The 20,060-nt window shown below is 42.5% G+C and overlaps 3 protein-coding genes across 4 annotated transcripts; 1 reads left to right on the top strand and 2 right to left on the bottom strand.

The window, feature by feature from the left end:
- The first annotated feature begins 3,718 nt into the window (after window positions 1-3,718).
- LOC123164633 (calcium/calmodulin-regulated receptor-like kinase 1) lies at window positions 3,719-8,562 on the top strand. 2 transcript variants are annotated; one of them, XM_044582172.1, is made up of 8 exons: window positions 3,719-3,937; window positions 4,763-5,171; window positions 5,830-5,983; window positions 6,051-6,177; window positions 6,731-6,816; window positions 6,901-6,972; window positions 7,682-7,885; window positions 7,976-8,562. In XM_044582172.1, the coding sequence occupies exons 2-8, from the start codon at window positions 4,858-4,860 to the stop codon at window positions 8,315-8,317; spliced, it is 1,299 nt and encodes a 432-aa protein (XP_044438107.1). In that variant the 5' UTR covers window positions 3,719-3,937; window positions 4,763-4,857; the 3' UTR covers window positions 8,318-8,562. The 2 variants fall into 2 exon arrangements, with proteins under 2 accessions (XP_044438107.1, XP_044438108.1); XM_044582173.1 differs by having other exon boundaries at window positions 3,724-3,937; window positions 4,768-5,171.
- A 342-nt stretch (window positions 8,563-8,904) lies between these two features.
- LOC123164634 (uncharacterized) lies at window positions 8,905-10,826 on the bottom strand. The gene is made up of 3 exons (XM_044582174.1): window positions 10,019-10,826; window positions 9,633-9,838; window positions 8,905-9,314 (listed from the first exon to the last, which is right to left on the bottom strand). Exons 1-3 carry the CDS (start codon window positions 10,118-10,120, stop codon window positions 9,128-9,130), a joined length of 495 nt encoding a protein of 164 aa, XP_044438109.1. The 5' UTR covers window positions 10,121-10,826; the 3' UTR covers window positions 8,905-9,127.
- A 218-nt stretch (window positions 10,827-11,044) lies between these two features.
- LOC123164632 (pentatricopeptide repeat-containing protein At5g50390, chloroplastic) lies at window positions 11,045-13,375 on the bottom strand. Its single transcript, XM_044582171.1, has one exon. It carries the CDS (start codon window positions 13,259-13,261, stop codon window positions 11,216-11,218), a length of 2,046 nt encoding a protein of 681 aa, XP_044438106.1. The 5' UTR covers window positions 13,262-13,375; the 3' UTR covers window positions 11,045-11,215.
- Between the last annotated feature and the right edge of the window lie 6,685 nt (window positions 13,376-20,060).

Consider the following 20,060-nt stretch of genomic DNA (forward strand, 5'->3'; position numbering starts at 1 on the left):
GGGAGTACGTACATGAGAAAATCAGCTAAAGATGTAAAGCCATGCAAAAAAAAGCTAAAGATGTAGAGCGCGACGCATGCATCAGCCGGCATTCACATACTCCATGTAATTTCATACTCAAAAGTTGTACTCTCTTCGTCCGGAATTACTTGTTGCCAAAAAAGATATATCTAGACATATTTTTAGTTCTAGATACATTCATTTTTATCCATTTCTGCGACAAGTAATTCGTGACGAAGAGGGTATTAAAGTTGAGACCGTTATTTTGAAACGGAGGGAATATGAGTTTGCACGACACATGTAGAGCACTACTACTATTAACAACTGCAATATCATCCCATATATATTTGGACTATTTCGTTAAAATATTATAAACCTGTGCTCCCTCCAATCCAAAACCAGTGTTCTGGTTTTAGTTCAGAGGGAGTTGTATTTTCGTACCGGGTCTCAACATTTGTGATTTGCATTTTGCAACCGTCTTTTTATTCGCGGAATCAAAATGGATGAGCTGATACAGCAGGAAGAGGGGCAGGTTCCGGACTTGGCGCCCCGGCCCATTATCCCTAATCCCAAGCCTTTACGCTTACTTTCTATACCACCGATACACCAGTACAATGACACATGGACCCAACGAAACGTCCGGACCGCATAGTCAGTGAGCCAAGGCCGGGTCAGGAGCCGGTTCGTGGCCCTTAATTTGATACTCCTCCTTCATGTTCGCTGGTGTCGGGGGGAAGAAGTCAACAATCGCTGAACCGCCGGAGTGGACAAGCGGACGAAGGGCAGTTCGGTCATTCCAATAAGTGCCGAGTGCCGCAGGGCCCACGGCACCGCAGCTGAGTGTTGAGCTCACGTCTCGAGGATGCTCAAAATTCGTGCAAATACCTTTCGTCAAAAATAATCGTGCAAATTGCACGCTTTTGCCTTTTCTCCTTTTGTCTCAAGAAATCAATCCTTGTATGATCCTAAAAAAAAAACCTTGTGTAGGCTCAAGGCCAATTGATAGTACTATCTCCATCTTGGTTTAATAGGTCCCCTTCGTATTTAGTATATAATTTTGACCATTGATTTAATTGACATGCATGTCATAAAAAATTATACCATTGAAAATTATGTTCAAATACGTTGGTGACATGCATTAAGATTTTGTTAGTTAAATCTATTATCAAAATTTGACACAAAATACAAAGGGGACTAGTAAACAGAGGTAGTAGGTGTAGATAGATAAAGGTTTCCCAGCCGCCAGGGCAAAGAACCCTCGTACCCAGCTGCCGCTAGGGTTTCTCTTGCCTCTCAACGGCGCCGGCGTCGATCTGCCTCGTCTTCTTTGGCCTTAGGCCATGGAGGCGTGGTGAATCTCGGCCCTTGCGGTCGAGAGGGCTTCGTTTTTGGATGATTTTCAGAGCTTTCTTATAGTTTGCGTCCTGCTCAGAGAGATGAGGCGGCGGCGGCTCTCTGAAGATGGAATAAAATTCTACCTGTCTAGCCCTCGTCCCGGTGATGCTTCTAGCGTCATTGGAGGGCGTGCAGAGGTTTGTCTCTGGCAGATCTCGCGGGGTTCGGTCGGTGTTTGTTTTCGGTGGATCCACATGGATCTGGTCCTTGTTCGTGTGTCTACATGTTGGACCCTTCCGATCTAACCTTCTATCCAACAGCGGTGGTTGCTGTTCTGGTGCGTTAGTCCTATAGGGCTTTAGCACGACGACTTCCCGACTGTCTACTACAACAAGTTTTGTCTGGCTCCAAGGAAGGAGAGGTGATGACAACGGTGCGCCTTCGGCTCACTTCAGTGTTTGTGGTCGTCGCTGGATGGTCTACGAATTTGGATGTAATTTTATTATTTCTGATATTCATCATACTGTCATGATTGGTGACGAATAGATTGAAAGTTTTCTAAAAGAAAGATGTCCACACGCCCAAGGAGAGTGCTAATATTGGCGAGCCTTAACTTAGTAGAGAGTCGCAAGAAACCATGTATAGGTGTCACAAAAGATGTGGCGAGAGCATCGATGTATAAACATCAACAAAGAAAGATACTCTCTCCGTTTTTATTTACGTCGCATATTAAAGTTGACTAGAATCAAACTTTCAAAGTTTGACCAAGCTTATAAAAAAGAATATAAATATTTATCATAATAAATTTATATGACGTGGAAGTACAGTCAATAATGAATCTAATGATATTGATTTGTTATTGTATATGTTAATACTTTTGTCTATAAACTTTGTCCAAGTTTTGAAAGCTTGACTTTGACCAAAGTTAATACACGGAGTAAATAAAAACGGAGGGAGTACATGCTTGATGCTAGTGCATGTTCTTGGTGGCAAGATAAGAACCCCGCCATCAATTTAGTGGGGACCTGTCATTGGCTCTTCCAAATTTTATCGGGCTGGACGTCGAAATCTATCGGATAGGCAAACCGGCTATGACAGTAGGTTAGGAGAACATGGAATAGAGAGAGATTAGAACAAAGACGATCATGTAAGATTGTGACGAGCCCATTTAGATGCAAAACTATGAATGTGTATTTGGAAAGTAATTTTTTTTTACAATATTATTGATATAGTTGTACAACATTTTGAAAGCTCTAAAGACTTGTTGTCTTTTCTCTGGTGTAGAAAAAGATGGGAACATAGATGATCATGTAAGTTAGAGCATAGTTGGTTTGATACTAACAATTGGCATAGTCAAAAGTTACAAAAACACATATTTCTGAGGTTGGTAAAGAAAAATTAGTAGCCAAAAAACCACTAGCCAACGTTTGACATTTGCTAAATATATTTGCATGCCAATTTTTGACATTGACCAATCATGCTCTAAAAAAGGTGGAACCACAGTGTGCCTTTGAAAAGCCCCAAATTTGTTGAGGCTCGTGGTATAGTAATATTTTGAAAACTCTAAGAGTATCTATAGCCAGGCGTCCCAAACCCATCTCAAACTTCTGGGCGGATGGTCCGGCCACAAAAACGCTACCTAAAGGGACTCCTTAAACGAGCCTCAAACGCTCGGGCTGACCGGCATCCCTCATATCCAGCCCAAATATGGGGCGGATATGGGGATGCCTGAGCGCGTCTGCCACGTTAGACTGACCATGGGGTCCCACATGGAATCGTGCGGAAACCCGGTGGTCCGACGAACGTCTCCTCCACTTGGGGGTGTGAACGCCCCGTGGGGCCGCTCTGGCTCGCCGTCCGAAGCCAAATCCGGCTATTTTAAGTCGATCGGTGTCCCCCAACCCTAGCCACATCCACCTCCTCCCTCTCCGCGCCGCCAGCCCGAGCCCATCCACCACCTCTCTCCCGCTCCGCCGCTCTTCCCACGCCGCCCGACATCGTCATGGTTCGGCAAAAGAAGACCACCTATGCTACGCTCACGCTGAAGCACTAGTTCCAGATTGAGCAGGAGATCCGGGCGAGGCGCGCTGCACGCATCGCAGCTGTAGGCGGAGGAGGAAGAGGAGCAGCAGCCGGCTCCGAAGGAGGCGGAGCAGCCGAAGGAGGAGGAGCAGCCGAAGAAGGAGAAGGAGGCGAAGCATGCTTTTATATGGATCTAAGGTTTTTCGTATGAGGTATTTGGGCGTGTCTGCGGACGTTTGAGGGGTTGGGTTTGTTGTCTGTGATGGTAGATGCTATGCATTTGAAACTCATGCGCAATTACAAAACTACCCCCTAGCCCCTACCTTTTTCTCCTTTTTTTTCTTGACCTGTCTTTTCTCCTCTTCTTTCCCCCCTGTTTTGTTTGCTTTATTCTCAACAGGAAGTTACACTCTCGAAAGTCGTCTTTCTCTCACCTCTCTTGGACACCAGGCCAGCACCAAATCTTCCCGGACGGTTTCCACCCCAATCCGCCGGCATTCTCCGGTGGGATCGCCACCCGGAGCCGATCCGAACAAGCGCGAGTTCACCCGCCCGCGATCCTGTCTCCGCCCGCATTCAGGTAGTCCGCTCCCGTAAGTTTCGTTGATTCGGTTTCTTGATCTTTGGATTGGCAGGCGCGGTTCCGAGTTCGTTTCGTCGGTTCATACGATCTTTTCTTGGGTTTTGGTGGTTCTTCCTCCAGTTTATGCCTCGCTATTCTAGGCTTCCTGCTCGTTCTAACGTTGGATCGTTTCTAGTGTGTACTTCCAGGAAGTTTTTTCCCCTGGGTTTGTTGATTTTAATGGCGTTAGGTTCAGAAGCGTTCTACATTCCGAAGTGGAAGTTGACGCCTCTGTGATTTGCATTGGTGATTTATAAGTGTTTGTGGAGATAAGCGTTGCGCCGTCAGGTGATATTTTCCGAGTTCTTACGACGAAAAATCCCCCAAATCTTAGTACTCCTACTACGTATTGTTGTATAAAACTACTGTAGAGAGTCGCAGCTATTCTTCAGTTGTTTCATAGCAAATGGTGTAATTTTTATGTAAATTGAGATTATTTTGTATGTTTGTGTGGTACTAATGACAAATTAGTTCACGACAAAAAGGCCTATGAAAAGCAATTTCTCAGTTTGGAAGTTAGTTCACCAGTAATATCCACCGTTTCTGTGTAATATGACTTGGCGTGAATAAATTAGCTCTTAACTTTGTGCCTTATCAGTGGTGTCCCCGTGGCTGTCAAAGATCTGATATTTTGATGTGACATCAGTTGAGATGGCAAAGTTTGCCTAAAGATTGCATTTCCATTTCATGATGTTGACCCAGATAGCCACCTAATGTGCTAAGCCACATGCTGTCACTGTTCCAGGCTTCCAATTTACTATCCCCTATTGTACTTGTTGGCAGGGCAGACACAGCTGTTGGTCTTGTTCCTCGTCAGGGCTTCCATGTGGTGGACGCAATATCCTAGGTGCTAGGATCTGTAACTGAATTGGGGGAGAATGAATGGGGTTTCTGAAGGTCTGATCATCGGTACCACAGTTGGTGTGGTGATAGGGGTGCTGCTGGCAGTTGGAATACTCCTGTGCATGAGGTATCGGCGTTCTCAGGCGCAAATAAGGAGCAGTAGCTCGAGGAGGTCATCGACTATCCCCATCCGCGCGAATGGTGTTAATACATGTGCAGAGCTGTCGAACTCAACTACAGGGCAGGAATCGCCGAGAGAGTTTGAAGATCGTGGACCATCTCTGTGGATTGAAGGGCCTGGAAGGAAGAGCCTAATATCAGCTTCTGGGATACCCAAATATGCGTACAAGTATGTTCCCTTGAGCTTTCTCTATCTATTCTCATGGTAGCAGTATTCATAGTTGTATCACTAACTAGGCCCTACAAAATTTGCTTCCAAATAACTGATCTATTTTAGGATCTTGATAAGTTATCTATTGTTGGTTCTGAAATGAAGCTCCTGTCGTGGGTTTGTTATCCTCTTTTGGACTTTTATATGCCTTGAACTACCAACTCCAAGGGTTCCTTCTTTTAGCTTTTTGTCTTGTTGACTTGTCAGGGTAGAAATTTCCATAGGATGGTGGGAACTGGAGAAAATAATGATGGTTGGTTTGTACTAGAAAGAGAAAATGCACACTAAAGATTCTACCTGATCTTCTTTGGAGAGAAGAAACATGAGTGAAGGATAGGAAAACATGTCACATACACGCCCAGTGAGATACTGTAGTTTATAAATATAAGGAGGCTGTGATAAAATGCTGGACCATAAATATTAGCAAGAAAAGGAGCCATCATAATAGGGAAAATCAGTTATTATTATACTTTCTGTAAGTTATCTCAAATTTTGCTAATTTAAGTATGACCCTGGAACCGTATCTTCACATAACTATGCTGATTTAATTATGATCACGAAACTGTGTCTTCTTTTAGTTTAATTTAATCTTTGAACATTATTTTCTTTTGTCTAGGGAACTGCAGAAAGCTACCAGCAATTTCACAAAACTGTTGGGCCAAGGAGCCTTTGGTCCTGTTTACAAAGCTGACATGTCATCTGGTGAGATACTGGCTGTTAAAGTACTTGCTAACAATTCAAAGCAAGGTGAAAAGGAGTTCCAAAATGAGGTAAGCTAATGTTTATAGATGGCTAGAAATGGGCATGCCTGGTAATTTGATGGATAACTAATTTCAGGTCTTACTTCTTGGGCGATTGCACCACAGGAATCTGGTGAACTTGGTTGGCTACTGTGCTGAAAAAGGGCAACACATTCTGTTATATGCATACATGCCTAATGGGAGCCTTGCATCACACTTATACGGTATTTATTCTCTCCAATGCGTATTTGTAATAACACTCCTTACAGTAATTACTTGGGCACATTCGTGCTTTGTTGCTACCATAGCTCTGTTTAAACTTTAAAATGTTACAAAAAGTTTTGTAAGAACACGGTCATATGAAATTCATGAAGTAAAATAACTTATACTCCCTCCGGTCCTAATTAAATGTTGCTGGTTTAGTACAACTTTGTACTAAAGTTGTACTAATCCAGCGACTATTAATATGGATAGAAGGGAGTAGTAATTACAGTCTTGCAATACATCAATATTTGATGCTTTCTCCCTTTTGACTTGATAGTTCTTGATCACTCGGTAAAATAACCACCACCATTTTAGCTGATTTTATCAGATAAAGAAGGCCAGTGATTTCCATGTGAATGAAGTCAATAGACAATATTCAAATTTTGTAGTTATGCTTAATGGAGTGATTTGTCTTGTCAATCTATCTTTTATAAGAGTGTACATCTACAGCCAGAGTATCACATGTTACATTTAGATACTGTTTTTTTTTCTGAAGACATTCTGTGAATTCAGGTGAAAAGAGTGCACCACTGAGATGGGATTTTAGGGTAAATATAGCTCTAGATGTTGCTAGGGGGTTGGAATACCTACATGATGGGGTAAGCTGTTGTAACTCATAATTTGAATCATGATCCATGGTGTAATACAAAGAGATTACTTCATCTGGCTTAACTTTAGTGCAGGCTGTTCCTCCAGTAGTTCATCGGGACATCAAATCACCAAACATTTTACTGGATCAGTCCATGCATGCTAGGGTATGCTGTACATCTCTGTAATTCGTCATAGCATCCATGACATGTTGAACAATTGTATTCATCACCTCTGCAGCAATTAGCTATAACATTCCGATTATTTGTCTCTCAGTTTGCACCTCTGTATTCTTAACTGCCGACATTTGGTTTGTACTTTATCCTGCATACAGCTATACACTGGAAGCAGCACGGTGACTTTGTTTATGATGTTATATGTTGTCATCATTTGTTCCTTATCTCAGATAGGGCTTTAATTTAAAGTTAAATACCAACTTATTAAGTCTAGAAGCATAACCAATGTAGTAGCGTACTTACTGAGTATGCCACAGAAAATTCACGGAACATTCTTTGCTTAATCAGCCTGTTTCTCAAATAGCCTAAGCTTATAAGGAGATATGAGCGTTGCTCAGTTGGCTAGAGGTGCGACCGCATGCCCAGCCTACTCATGTTCTGAGGCCTGGCCTCTGCCGGATTTGCTCATTATTGCTTTTTCTAATTAAAAATGTCACAGGTGCTAGTGCCCATTGGTTGAGTTCTTTATATATAAAATACACATAAAGAGTCTTCTGATATGTGTTTAGATTAGCCTTTGCTTGTAAAGACACATGAGTTTTCTGTTGTCCAAAGATAATAGGTTTGCTTGCAGCATTCCCTCTGTTGCCTTTCAGTTTGGAAGTTTTATTCCTAGACATGGGGCTTCTTTGTTGGCCAGGTTGCCGACTTTGGATTGTCAAGAGAAGAAATGCTTACTAGAAACGGGGCCAACATACGTGGAACTTACGGATATCTTGATCCGGAGTACGTGTCCTCACGATCTTTCACAAAGAAGAGTGATGTGTACAGCTACGGTGTTCTGCTATTTGAACTTATTGCTGGCAGAAACCCTCAACAAGGTTTAATGGAATATGTTGAGCTTGTAAGGATGTCCCCCTTTATTTTTGTTGCAGAATTTAGTTTCTGAGACACTATGGTTGTAAATGCTGACTACAATGCAATCTATGATCAGGCTGCAATCAACGCTGATGGCAAGACTGGTTGGGAGGAAATTGCCGACTCTCGGTTAGAAGGCGCATTTGATGTGGAGGAGCTCAATGACATGGCTGCCGCGGCTTACAAATGTGTAAGCCGTGTCTCCCGAAAGCGACCATCGATGCGAGATGTTGTCCAGGCACTGATCCGGGTGGCGAAACACAGCCACAGCAGCAGGAATCATCATGGCAGGAGGCTTCCACCGGGCAGGACAGATGACGAATCTGTTGACCTTGAGGCATCAGAGGATCAGTCATCTGCCTCTGGTCATCAGAGACAGGAATCAGTTGGCAGTGTCTCTGAACTTCCAGACGTCTGATGGAAACTAACCAAAATTTCCCCCTACTGTTGTTCCTGGCCTGTCTTCTTTCGATTTGTGCAATTCTTTTGTTTTGTTGATACGAAAAGTACCTGATCAAGCATGGAACTAGTGGATAGGAAGGTGAAGTTTTGAGCAGTTTTGTGTATGGTGGTGAGTGCTGACTGGTGTCGAGGGCTGTCAATAGTAACTGTGTTGTATAGACCTGCACTGTAACTACTTGATAAATAGAAGCTGATTGTTACAATCATCTGGTCTATATGTTGCACTAGATGATGTGCTGGTTTAGTCCTTTCATACAACTGCCTTGCCTAGGAAAAGTAAAGATCTTCTGTTTGGTGAAGAAGGTTGAATCACAGATCAGTGAGCCTCACTGGCCAGTTTCTGCATAGCGAAAATGGAAATACGATGTTTATAATTTTGATTCGGTGCTTTTAACATATCATAACTATCAGACAAAATTCGTTCGGAGTTCAGACTACTTTGAGCTATTTGATACCACTTGACAGAATTTAGAAATTACATATGAATTTGCTGAAAGATCATCAGCATTGTTTGTTTGGCAAGCATTCACAACAAAACAGTGATGAATCAATCAAACCACAATCATATTCCTTTTTGCGCAACTTTGATACAAGTCGGAGCCTGATGCTTCCATGAGTTGTATATATAAAGGTAAAAGACCGAACAACAAACTGAAAGATACGGAACAACAAAAGCAATCAAGGAAAGAATGGTTATCTCCTGGGAGAAAGTATCAGACCGTATAGTCTCCTGGCCAAAAGCATGGCACGCATGATGCCTACTGGCCTAATGAATTTCGTGTGCCGCTGCGGTGGCGGTGACATAGTAGGCGACTGTGATCCCCGCATGGACGAAGCACATGATCCCTCCCAGGCCCAGGGTCTTGCCGTGCACGAACCCGCATGATGTCTTCGACTTGGAATTGGACATGGCCCCAGCAAGCAGCAACGAGAAGCCGACGATGAGAGCGATCCTACGAGAACATCCAACAATGGTTATTACCCGTAAACTTTTAAGACCAGAATATTATTACCGACAGAGCTGTAGCAATTCCAAGACCATAGTCTCAGGTGTTTTTTTGTCTGACTAAGTGTATAACTATCCTGTTAGAATTGTCTTCTCTGGCTTAATGAAATGGCATGCGACCCTTTTGTGTGTTCTCGAGAAGAAAAAAGGTGCATCTCATATCTTATCATGATTCTACTTCCACAAATGAAGCGACACTTTCCCACACTTTTTCAAGTCGTTTATAGATTTGCAAAATAATGTTTTAAGGTGAGAGCGAAGTTACCATGAGAGAATTATAAGAGTTGCTGCAAGTTTCCTGTTGATGGATGCCCGGATAAACTCCAGCTGAGAGCAGATGCAGGCACAGCCGCCGAGAAAGTTGGCCACTGCATGAGCAACTACCAGGAACACTGCTGCCGCGAGCCCTAGCTGGTATGCTTTATACACCGGTTTCTCACATTGGATGAAGAGCACTGTCACCTTTTTAGTCTGCCAAGAAGATCAAATGAGAGCAGACGTCAGATAGAGCTATCGTTTGAAGCACCTTTAACTACTCTACAGTAACAACCGTCCACGAAGATATAGCTGAAACAGCCGAAAACATCAGTTTAATCAAACCCTTATTTCAAAATAGTACATCTCATGAAGAAAATCTGAGTGCAACAGTACCTTGTTTTGTGCAGCCTGTGCCTGAAGTCCTAGTATGCCAGCAGTGATATCCAGGGCTAAAACCAACACGCAGACAATGACAGCGGCTATCATTTTGGCCATCTTGTATAGCTGTATTCTCAAACTTCTATCAGCTCAGAAGTGGGGGAGGAAAGATTGCCTGTTTACAATGAAGGGAGTTGTGGCCCTTTATATTGCTAAGAGCTGAATAAAGAGACCAGGGCAAAAGTGCAACAGGAGAATTTTCTCCATCTATGACGCTGTTAGAAACAAGCTGTCAAAAGATGCTCAAAGTGTTATACTTTCCTTCGATCCTTTGTTGCATCTGAGCTTTATTCCTTCCTTGCAGGACACAAGTAAATATTGGCATCTCCAGTACGAAAGCCACCCCATCACATATTCAGGCCGCTTTTGCAGATTCTTCTTTCACACAAGGTTTGTAAAGCCAGTGGAAAACGGAAAACGAAGGGAAAAGTATCGATCTGATGTACTCAAAGAAAATACTTTTCTTCTTAGCACCCCATAAAGGTTAAGAGTGATAAGACGGTATTTACCAAGACATGCAAACAAGTTTTGACTCCAGTGAAATAACAAGGAAAGACACAGCAAACATGCATATTAATGAGACTCAAACTTGTAATTTACCTTTCCAAAATCTGAAATGGATTTAGAACTTATAAGCTTACCAAGCCTTGTATGCTGACTAATTTTGTTTAGCTTCAGAACCTTCAAATATTACTAATTTACTTTTCCAAGTTTTCCCAGTCCAGAGTTGGCTTCAGAACCTCCGAACCGTTGGCCATCGGCAAATTTTATTTAGCAGTATTTTTGCTATATTTAGTCAAGAGCAGACATGACAAGGCAAAGATATAAGGAAACCTCATGAAACCGGAAAATATGCTTTGATTAACGAACAATGAGTCAATGAAAGAACAATGCCAGCAGTCATATGCCATGTTTTGAGTATCACACATTCACACTTGGGGGGCTACAGAAAGAACATCTAGGAAATAACTTGCAGGTCAATTGCAACAACTCTGGTTCAGATTTCACATTCAATACTTCAGAAAGTGAATATACTGATTAATCATAAATTGCTTTGCTTTAGTGGCATCAAATTGCAGTGCATGCCTAGATCACAAGGAATTGACATGCCTTTAGGTAAAGCCAAGGAGGAATAATCATTCAGTTGGATAGCTACCAGTAGTCACCACAAGAGCATGTTCCAAGTTTGAAATGATGAAACCTGCTAGCATCTCTTACGGTAATCTCTCTCTTCGTAACTTGTGTTACAAATTTGATTACATTGTGGCAGTCATGGCACAGCCGATGGCTTTGGTTGATCGTCAAGGGAGCAGATGGAGATGTGCTAATAAGGCCAAAAGCAACTGCGAGTTTTTCACTATGGAACATTTTCAATGTCTTCTGCTCATCAGGGAGAATATCAGGGAGCAATTCATCCTCCTCAATAACATAACCAAGTTCTTTTATCACCTCCATTAGTGTATCTAGCCTTTGGTAGATTTCTGAACTTTTGGGATTGAGACTATCATTAAAGAAAAACCTGTGATCCTTTTTCTTGACTGTGATCCAGCTACAAGCAGCACTCATAGATAAACCCGCCCTCTTCAAGGTGCTTACTACAGTCAAAGCTTCATCCCGTTTCCCAGAGTTCATATACAAGTTGAGAAGCACAATGTAATTGTTTACTTTCTGAGGTTCCATTGCCAAGAGTTGCTCTGCAGCTAGTCTAGCAAGCTGAATATTTTTGTTCATCCTACCAGCAGTGAGCAAGGCTCCCCACATGTTGGCAGTTGGGGTGACTGGTGATTTCCTTATCACTGAATAGGCTTCATCTAGTAGCCCCTGCCGCCCAAAAAGTTCGATAACACAGGCATAGTGCATTGCACGTGGTTTCGTTTTTGGATTTTGGGTCATCAATTGGAAAATCCTCTTCCCTTTGTCAATAAAGCCAGAAAATCTACAAGCATTTAGTACTCCTAGAAATGTCACATGGTTTGGAGCAATGCCTTCAGCCAGCAGTCTTTCAAACATCTCAATAGCCTTACTCCCCATGCCATGGTAGCCGTACCCTGCTATTAGAGCATTCCAAGATATCAGGTTCCTGCTAGGCATCCTCTCAAAAACATGCCTTGCATCTTCCATCTGACCCCACTTGCAATACAGATCAACAAGTGCCGTATTCCCGACAATGTCCATTTGTAGTCCACTTTGAATCAGGCCCGCATGGATTTGCTTTGCATGCTCCAGCAGACCCAACCTGGAGAAAATCCTGAGCATCGTCGAGAATGTGAATTGATCCAAGCCGGCACCACTCTCGCACATATGGTGGTACAAGTCCAATGCCTCCTCACTGCGCCCATGGAGCGAATACACTGCCAGCATCGTGTTCCACGCCACGACACTCCTCCATGGTATCCCATCAAACACCCGCCTCGCTTCGTCAATCCGCCCGCACTTACTGTACATGTCGATGAGTGCACATGGCAGGTATTGGTCCTCGCACATCCCCATCTTGGCAACGCAACAATGCAGCTCCCGTCCAGCATGCACCGACCCCAACACCGTGGCCGCGCGGACGGCCACCACGACAACCCTCGGCCCAGCACCCACACCCAGCTCCTCCCACAGCTCCCTGAAAAGCGCCAGCGCCCCACGGGGACGCTTCGCATCAACCAGCCCGCCCATCATCACCCCCCAGGTGACCCGGCTCCTGGTCGGCATTCCATCGAACACCTCCCGCGCCTCCGCGAGCATCCCGCACACCAAGTACATGCCCAGCACCCGGTTCCACATGTACTGGTCGGGCTGGAACCCGGAGCTCTCCATGTGCCAGAGTACCCCTGCCGCGGAACCGGCCTCCCGCAACGCGGAGGCGGCCGTGACCAGCGCGTCATAGGTGGACGCTGGCAGAACCACGAAGGGGGCGCCCGCGCGAGCGTCCCGGAGCGCGTCGCAAGCCTCCCGGTGACGCCCCTCGGCGACCAGCCGCTCGATGGCGGCGCAGAGGGAAGGGAAGTGGACGGGGCTGCTGCGCCTGCGGCTGTGGAAGGGCGCCTGCCGTGGGAGCTGCGGCCGTGGCTTGAGCGCTTGGGATTCCACCGAGCATGCGGAGACGGTGTTGGCCGTTGCTGTGGCAGTGGCTTTGGTGGTGGTCCGGTAGTGGAGTGGGAGGCTTCGGAGGGGAGTGAGCTGCAGCTCCATGGATGGGAAACCGAGCATAATTCGGAGGGGAGTGAGCTGAAATTTGGCGAAGATGGCGAGGGTTTTGGGGTTCTGGGTTGGGTTTTGTGCAAGTGGAGGGGGAGGCGAGAGAGGGAGGGGATATCGTTTGTGACTTGTGAGCTCGAAAGTGTCCTTCTAGTCCATGCTGCTGGTATAAACAGAGAAATAATAATAATAATAATAATAATAGAATGAATTTCACTTTTTACCCAGTAGTAGTTGTACATTTGTGACACATATTACCCCATTCAGTGAAACTTCTATCGAAATATCAGATTTTGAAGACTTTTAACACGGTTTTACCCCGATTTTGACTTTTGCTTATTTATGCTAGATAGGCATGTTGCGTCAATGATTCGTAAAAAAATGTATAAAGATCGGAGGGCATCATTGACGATCATGTCCAGATTTCTCTTGTCCATCTACTCCATTCCTCCTCCTCGTCCAGATATTTTTGGACCTCGGGCATCATCTCACGCCTTGCCTAATGGACACGCATCAAAAAATAAGGGTCCAAAGCTTCTAAAAGAGGTATTCTAGACGACTTTTCACTCAACGGGGTAATTGGTGTAACAAATGCATATCTAGGGGGTAAAATATGGAATTCACTCGTAATAATAACATTTTGAGTTTGTTTTGAAAGCACAACTTTGCTTATATTTCTGCTTGCGTGCAAATTTTGAGATGAAATGACATTCGTGGGTGTGTGGGCAAAGAAAAAACAAAATCAATGCTCCAAAATACTTTCAACAATAGTCTTTTTGGAGTATTGACTTTCTTTTTTTCCCCAGATCTCCGTCACTGAATTTTGCATGTATGTGAAACTCTTCTCAATGTTTATCTAAAGAGAAAAGTATGTTTTTGGTCCCTTAAATTTATCAAAAGCATACACTTAGTCCTTCAACATTTTCTGGGCGACATTTCATCCCCCAAGTCTCAAAACCGGACAAGTTTCGTCCAAAACCGGATTAGAGAGAAAAACCAGCCACGTGTCAACGGTTTTCAGATACTTCTTCTTCTTCTTCTCTCTGTGTTGGGTACGCATTTTATCGAGCAGCTGGTATGCCGCCGCATCTCCGTCCATATCCTCGCAGTCGGCCGTCCTTTTGGCGCTCACCAACGCCCACCGACACGCGCCATAATGCCGGCCCGTGCTCCACGGCCACTAGCTTGGACCGCCATCCGTCTGAGAGCCTAACAGAGGAGAGGGAGGGGGTCATGGGCTAGGGACAGAGGGCGCACTCGAGGATCGCCGATGACTAACGGCGGCCCCTGGGAGTATGGCCAGGGTCTCGTCCTACCCGGCACCCGCAGGGCTGAGGCGAACTGATTTGCGTCGGCCCCGCTCATCGACAGTGGCTAGAACGTCAGCAATGATGAAGAAAAGCTTGCTCTGGCAGCCGCTCATGTCTTTTTTCCGAGAGTACGCAAAATGCGTATCGTAGCTTGATGCGCCTTGAAGCTACGTCGGTATTTCCCCAAAGAGGAAGGGATGATGCAGCACAGCGGCGGTAGGTATTTCCCTCAGTTATGAGACCAAGGTTATCGAACCAGTAGGAGAACCAAGCAACACTACGTAAACAGCACCTGCACACAAATAACAAATACTCGCAACCCGACGTGTAAAAGGGGTTGTCAATCCCTTCAGGGTAGCGCGCCAGAAATTGGCAAACGGACGTGAATAAATTATAGTAGATTGATAGATCGAACTCCAAATAAAATAAAATAGGAATAAATTGCAGCAAGGTATTTTTGTATTTTTGGTTTAACAGATCTGAAAATAAAAGCAAAGGAAAATAGATTGCAAAGGCAAATAATATGAGAAAGAGACCGGGGGGCCGTAGGTTTCAGTAGTGGCTTCTCTCGAGAAAAATAGCAAACAGTGGGTAAACAAATTACTGTTGGGCAATTGATAGAACTTTAAATAATCATGACGATATCCAGGCAATGATCAGTATATAGGCATCACGTCCAAGATTAGTAGACCGACTCCTGCCTGCATCTACTACTATTACTCCACACATTGACCGCTATCCAGCATGCATCTAGTGCATTAAGTTCATGGAGAAACGGAGTAATGCACTAAGAACGATGACATGATGTAGACAAGATCTATTTATGTAGAAATAGACCCCATCGTTTTATCCTTAGTAGCAATGATACATACGTGTCGGTTCCCCTTCTATCACTAGGATCAAGCACCATAAGATCGAACCCACTACAAAGCACCTCTTCCCATTGCAAGATAAATATATCAAGTTGGTCAAACAAAACCCAAATATCGGAGAAGAAATACGAGGCTATAAGCAATCATGCATATAAGAGATCAAAGAAATTCAAATAACTTTCATGGATAAAAAGATAGATCTGATCATAAACTCAAAGTTCATCCGATCCCAACAAACACACCGCAAAAAAAATACATCATATGGATCTCCAAGAGATCATTGTATTGATAATCAAGAGAGAGAGAGAGAGAGAGAGAGAGAGAGAGGAAGCCATCTAGCTACTAACTACGGACCCGAAGGTCTACAAAGAACTACCCACGCATCATCGGAGAGGCACCAATGGATGTGGTGAACCCCTCCGTGATGGTGTCTAGATTGGATATGGTGGTCCTGGACTCTGCGGCGACTGGAATTGATTTTCGTCGACTCCCCTAGGGTTTCTGAAATATTAGGATATTTATAGAGTAAAGAGGCGGTCCAGGGGACACCCGAGGTGGGCACAACCCACCAGGGCGCGCTTGGGCCTCCTGGCGCGCCTTGGTGGGTTGTGCTCCCCTCGGAGCACCCCCCAGGTGCTTCTTCGGCCCATTGGTTGTCTTCTAGTCCAAAAAAGATCTCCAAAAAGTTTCACTGCGTTTGGACTCCGTTTGGTATTGATTTCATGCGATGTAAAAAACATGTAGAAAACAACTGCCACTTGGCACTATGTCAATAGGTTAGTACCAAAAAAGATATAAATGACTACAAAATGATTATAAAACATCCAAGATTGATAATATAACAGCATGGAACAATAAAAAATTATAGATACGTTGGAGAAGTATCAGCATCCCCAACTTAATTCCTACTCGTCCTCGAGTAGGTAAATGATAAAAACAGAATTTTTGATGTGGAATGCTGCCTAACATGTCATCTCATATTCTTTTCTTTATAGCGTGGGCATTTGGACTTTTATATTGTTCAAGCGATAGTCTAGTTTTGACATGATAATTTAAATACTCAAGCATACCAACAAGCAACCATGTCTTTCAAAATATCAACGCTAAAATAAGTTATCCCCAGCCCATCATGCTCAATCATTGATCCATTCATGAAACACATTCGCATATTAACTACACCCAATACTCAAGTACGATCATAGTGCCTCCTAGTTGGTGCTTTTATAAGAGAAGATGGAGACTCAAATTCCAAAATAAAAATTGCATAAAGTAAAAAGAAAGGCCCTTCGCGGAGGGAAGTAGGGATTTGTAGAGGTGCCAGAGCTCAAAGTAAAAAACTTAGAGATAAAAACATTTTGGGAGGTGTGCCTTTCCCACCAATGAAAATGACTTAGAGTTCCCAACACTTTCCATGCTAGATATATCATAGGCGGTTCCCAAACAGAAATTAAAGTTTATTCCTTTTTCCACCATACTTTCACTTTCCATCGCTAACCGTATCCACGGGTGCCCTCCATACCAACACTTTCCAAGGAATTTATTATTTAACAACATAAAGTAAATTCATTTTTCATTTCGGGACTGGGCATCCCTAATACCTTTGCCTTACTCTCGTGCAATGACAAGTGAATAAACACTCATCGTGAGAATAACACATCTAGCATGGAAAATATTAGCCACCCCTCGCCGCTTCGCGAGCGGTACGAACACACAAAAGAGAAGTTTATTTTGAAAATTAGAGATGGCGCATACAAATTTGCTTAGAACGGCAAAAGAATACCGCATATAGGTAGATATAGTGGACTCATGTGGCAAAACTGTTTTAAAGGTTTTTGGATGCACAGGTAGTGATCATACTTAGTGCAAAATGAAGGCTAGCAAAAGATTGAGAAGCGACCAACCAAGAAACGAATAATCTCATAAGCGAGCATTAAGCATAATGAACACCGAATAATGCACCACAAGTAGGATATAATTTCATTGCATGACTATTGACTTTCGTGCTTGCCTAGGGAATCACAAATCTTAACACCAATAGTCTTACTAAAGCATAATTACTCATCAACATGACTCACATATCACATCATCATATCTCAAAACTATTACTAAGAATCAAGTTTATTTTGTCCAATGATCTTCATGAAAGGTTTTATTATATCCTTCTTAGATATCTATCACTTTGGAACTAATTTTCATGTGTTTCTTTTGAAAAGCTCAAACAAATATAAGTGAAGATCATGAGCATAATATTTCTTTCTCTCAAATTAATTTAAGTGAAGCAAGAGATAATTTCTTGAAAATTTTACTAACTCTCAAATAAATCTCAGTGAAGCAAGAGAGCATTTCTTCAAAAATACTAAAGCACACCGTGCTCAAAAAGATATAAGTGAAGCACTAGAGCAAATCCATAGCTCATAAAAATTTAAGTGAAGCATAGAGAGCAATTCTAACAAGTCATGGCATAATTTTCGCTCTCTCAAATAGGTGTGTCCAGCAAGGAATCAAGACTAAAAACACAAAACGAAACAAGAAAAGACTCATAGCATACAAGACATTCCAAGCAAAACACATAGTATATGACGAATAAAAAAATAGCTTTGAGTAAAATACCGATGGTCGTTAGAAGAAAGAGGGGATGCCCCGAGCTTAGTTGCTTGCTCTCTTTGGATGATAGCTTGGGATGCCGGGGCATCCCCAAGCTTAGGCTCTTCTTACTCTTCATTCCTTCATCCATCGTAAGATAACCCAAAACTTGAAAACTTCAATCACACAAAACACCAACAAAACCTTCGTGAGATCTGTTAGTATAAGAAAGCAAATCACTACTATAAGTACTATAGCAAACCAATTCATATTTTATTCTTGCATTATATCTACTGTATTCCAACTTTTCTATTGCAAAAACTCATCAAAGAAAACCATAGAATCATCAAAACAAGCACACAACGCAAAGAAAACAGAATCTGTCAAAAATAAAACAGTTTGTAGCAATATGAATATTTCGAATACTTCTGTAACTCCAAAAATTCTGGAAAAAAAAATTAGGACCACGTGAGCAATTTGTATATTGATCTTCTGCAAAAAGAATTGGCATTTTATCACGCTCTGGTTAAAAATAAGAATTGTTTTCTTGAGTGCAAATTTTTTTGTTTTTCAGCAAGATCAAACAACTATGACCCAAGAAGATCCTAAAGGCTTTACTTGGCACAAACACTAATTAAAACACAAAAAACACAACCATAACAGTATCATAATTGTGCTAACACTCAAGAACAGAAAGCAAAAAGAAAAAATAAATTTTATTCATTGGGTTGCCTCCCAACAAGCGCTATAGTTTTACGCCCTTAGCTAGGCATAATATTTCAACGATGCTCACACAACAGATAATAATGTAAACACAAAGTGAGCATCATGAAACATGTGACAAACACATTTAAGTCTAACATGCTTCCTATGCATAGGAATTTTATAGGAAAACAAATTATCAAGACAAGAAATATCTAGCATATGCAAAGGAGAGGAATAAAACATTGAAAATCTCAACACAACGAGAGGAAATTTAATAACATGAAAATTTCTACAACCATATTTTCCTCTCTCATAACAATTATATGTATGATCATAATCAAATTCAATAATATAACTATCATATAAAATGTTCTCTTTATGATCCACATGCATGCAAAGTTGACACTCTTGCAAAATAGTGGGATCATCAAATAAAGTCATGACCTATCCAAACCCACTTTCATAAAATATTCATAAGATTGAACACTCTCCAAATATGTGGGATTATTTTTAGCTAAAGTTGACACTCTTCCAACCCACTTTCAATATTATCGCAAACATATTCATCATGAGGCTTAAATAAATTTTCAAGATCATAAGAAACATTATCACCCCAATCATGATCATTGCAATAAGTAGCGGACATAACAAAACAAGCATCCCCAAGCTTGGGGTTTTGCATATTATTAGCACAACTGACATTAATAAAATTTATAGTAAAATTATTGCGATCATGCTTTTCATTCAAGGGGCAAACATAAATCACTTCATAAATTTCTTCATCACAATTTTCAGATTCACGAATCTCAAGCAAAACTTCATAAAGATAATCTAGTGCACTCAACTCACTAGCAATTGGTTCATCATGATTGGACCTTTTTAAAAGATTAGCAAGTGGATGGGGATCCATATCAATTGATTTTTAGAAAGCGAAGATGCAAGCATATAGAAGGCACATGGCAACACAAGCAAACAAAAGATCTGACGAGAAAAAGGCGAACGAAAAAGAGGGCGAATAAAACATCAAGTTTTTGTGAAGTGGGGGAGAGGAAAACGAGAGGCAAATGGCAAATAATGTAAATTGCGAGGAGATGAGATTTGTGATTAGGAACCTGGTATATGTTGAAGATCCTCCCCGGCTACGGCGCCGGAAATTCCTTTTGATGCGGCTTGAAGCTACATCGGTATTTCCCCAAAGAGGAAGGGATGATGCAGCACAACGGCGGTAGGTATTTCCCTCAGTTATGAGACCAAGGTTATCGAACCAGTAGGAGAACCAAGCAACACTACGTAAACAGCACCTGCACACAAATAACAAATACTCGCAACCCGACGTGTAAA

This window comes from Triticum aestivum, chromosome 7D (assembly GCF_018294505.1).
Source record: "Triticum aestivum cultivar Chinese Spring chromosome 7D, IWGSC CS RefSeq v2.1, whole genome shotgun sequence".
NCBI lineage: Eukaryota > Viridiplantae > Streptophyta > Magnoliopsida > Poales > Poaceae > Triticum > Triticum aestivum.

Bases quoted from the DNA above. Each gene is read 5' to 3' on its own strand.
- LOC123164634 (XM_044582174.1), bottom strand. From the start codon at position 10,120: ATGGCCAAAATGATAGCCGCTGTCATTGTCTGCGTGTTGGTTTTAGCC. The intron at 9,839-10,018 runs GTACTGTTGCAC...TCTTCTTGGCAG, and splicing joins CACAGGCTGCACAAAACAAG to ACTAAAAAGGTGACAGTGCT. The intron at 9,315-9,632 runs GTAACTTCGCTC...ATGTTCTCGTAG, and splicing joins ACTCTTATAATTCTCTCATG to GATCGCTCTCATCGTCGGCT.
- LOC123164633 (XM_044582172.1), top strand. From the start codon at position 4,858: ATGAATGGGGTTTCTGAAGGTCTGATCATCGGTACCACAGTTGGTGTG. The intron at 6,817-6,900 runs GTAAGCTGTTGT...ACTTTAGTGCAG, and splicing joins TGGAATACCTACATGATGGG to GCTGTTCCTCCAGTAGTTCA. The intron at 6,973-7,681 runs GTATGCTGTACA...TTTGTTGGCCAG, and splicing joins ATCAGTCCATGCATGCTAGG to GTTGCCGACTTTGGATTGTC.
- LOC123164632 (XM_044582171.1), bottom strand. From the start codon at position 13,261: ATGCTCGGTTTCCCATCCATGGAGCTGCAGCTCACTCCCCTCCGAAGC.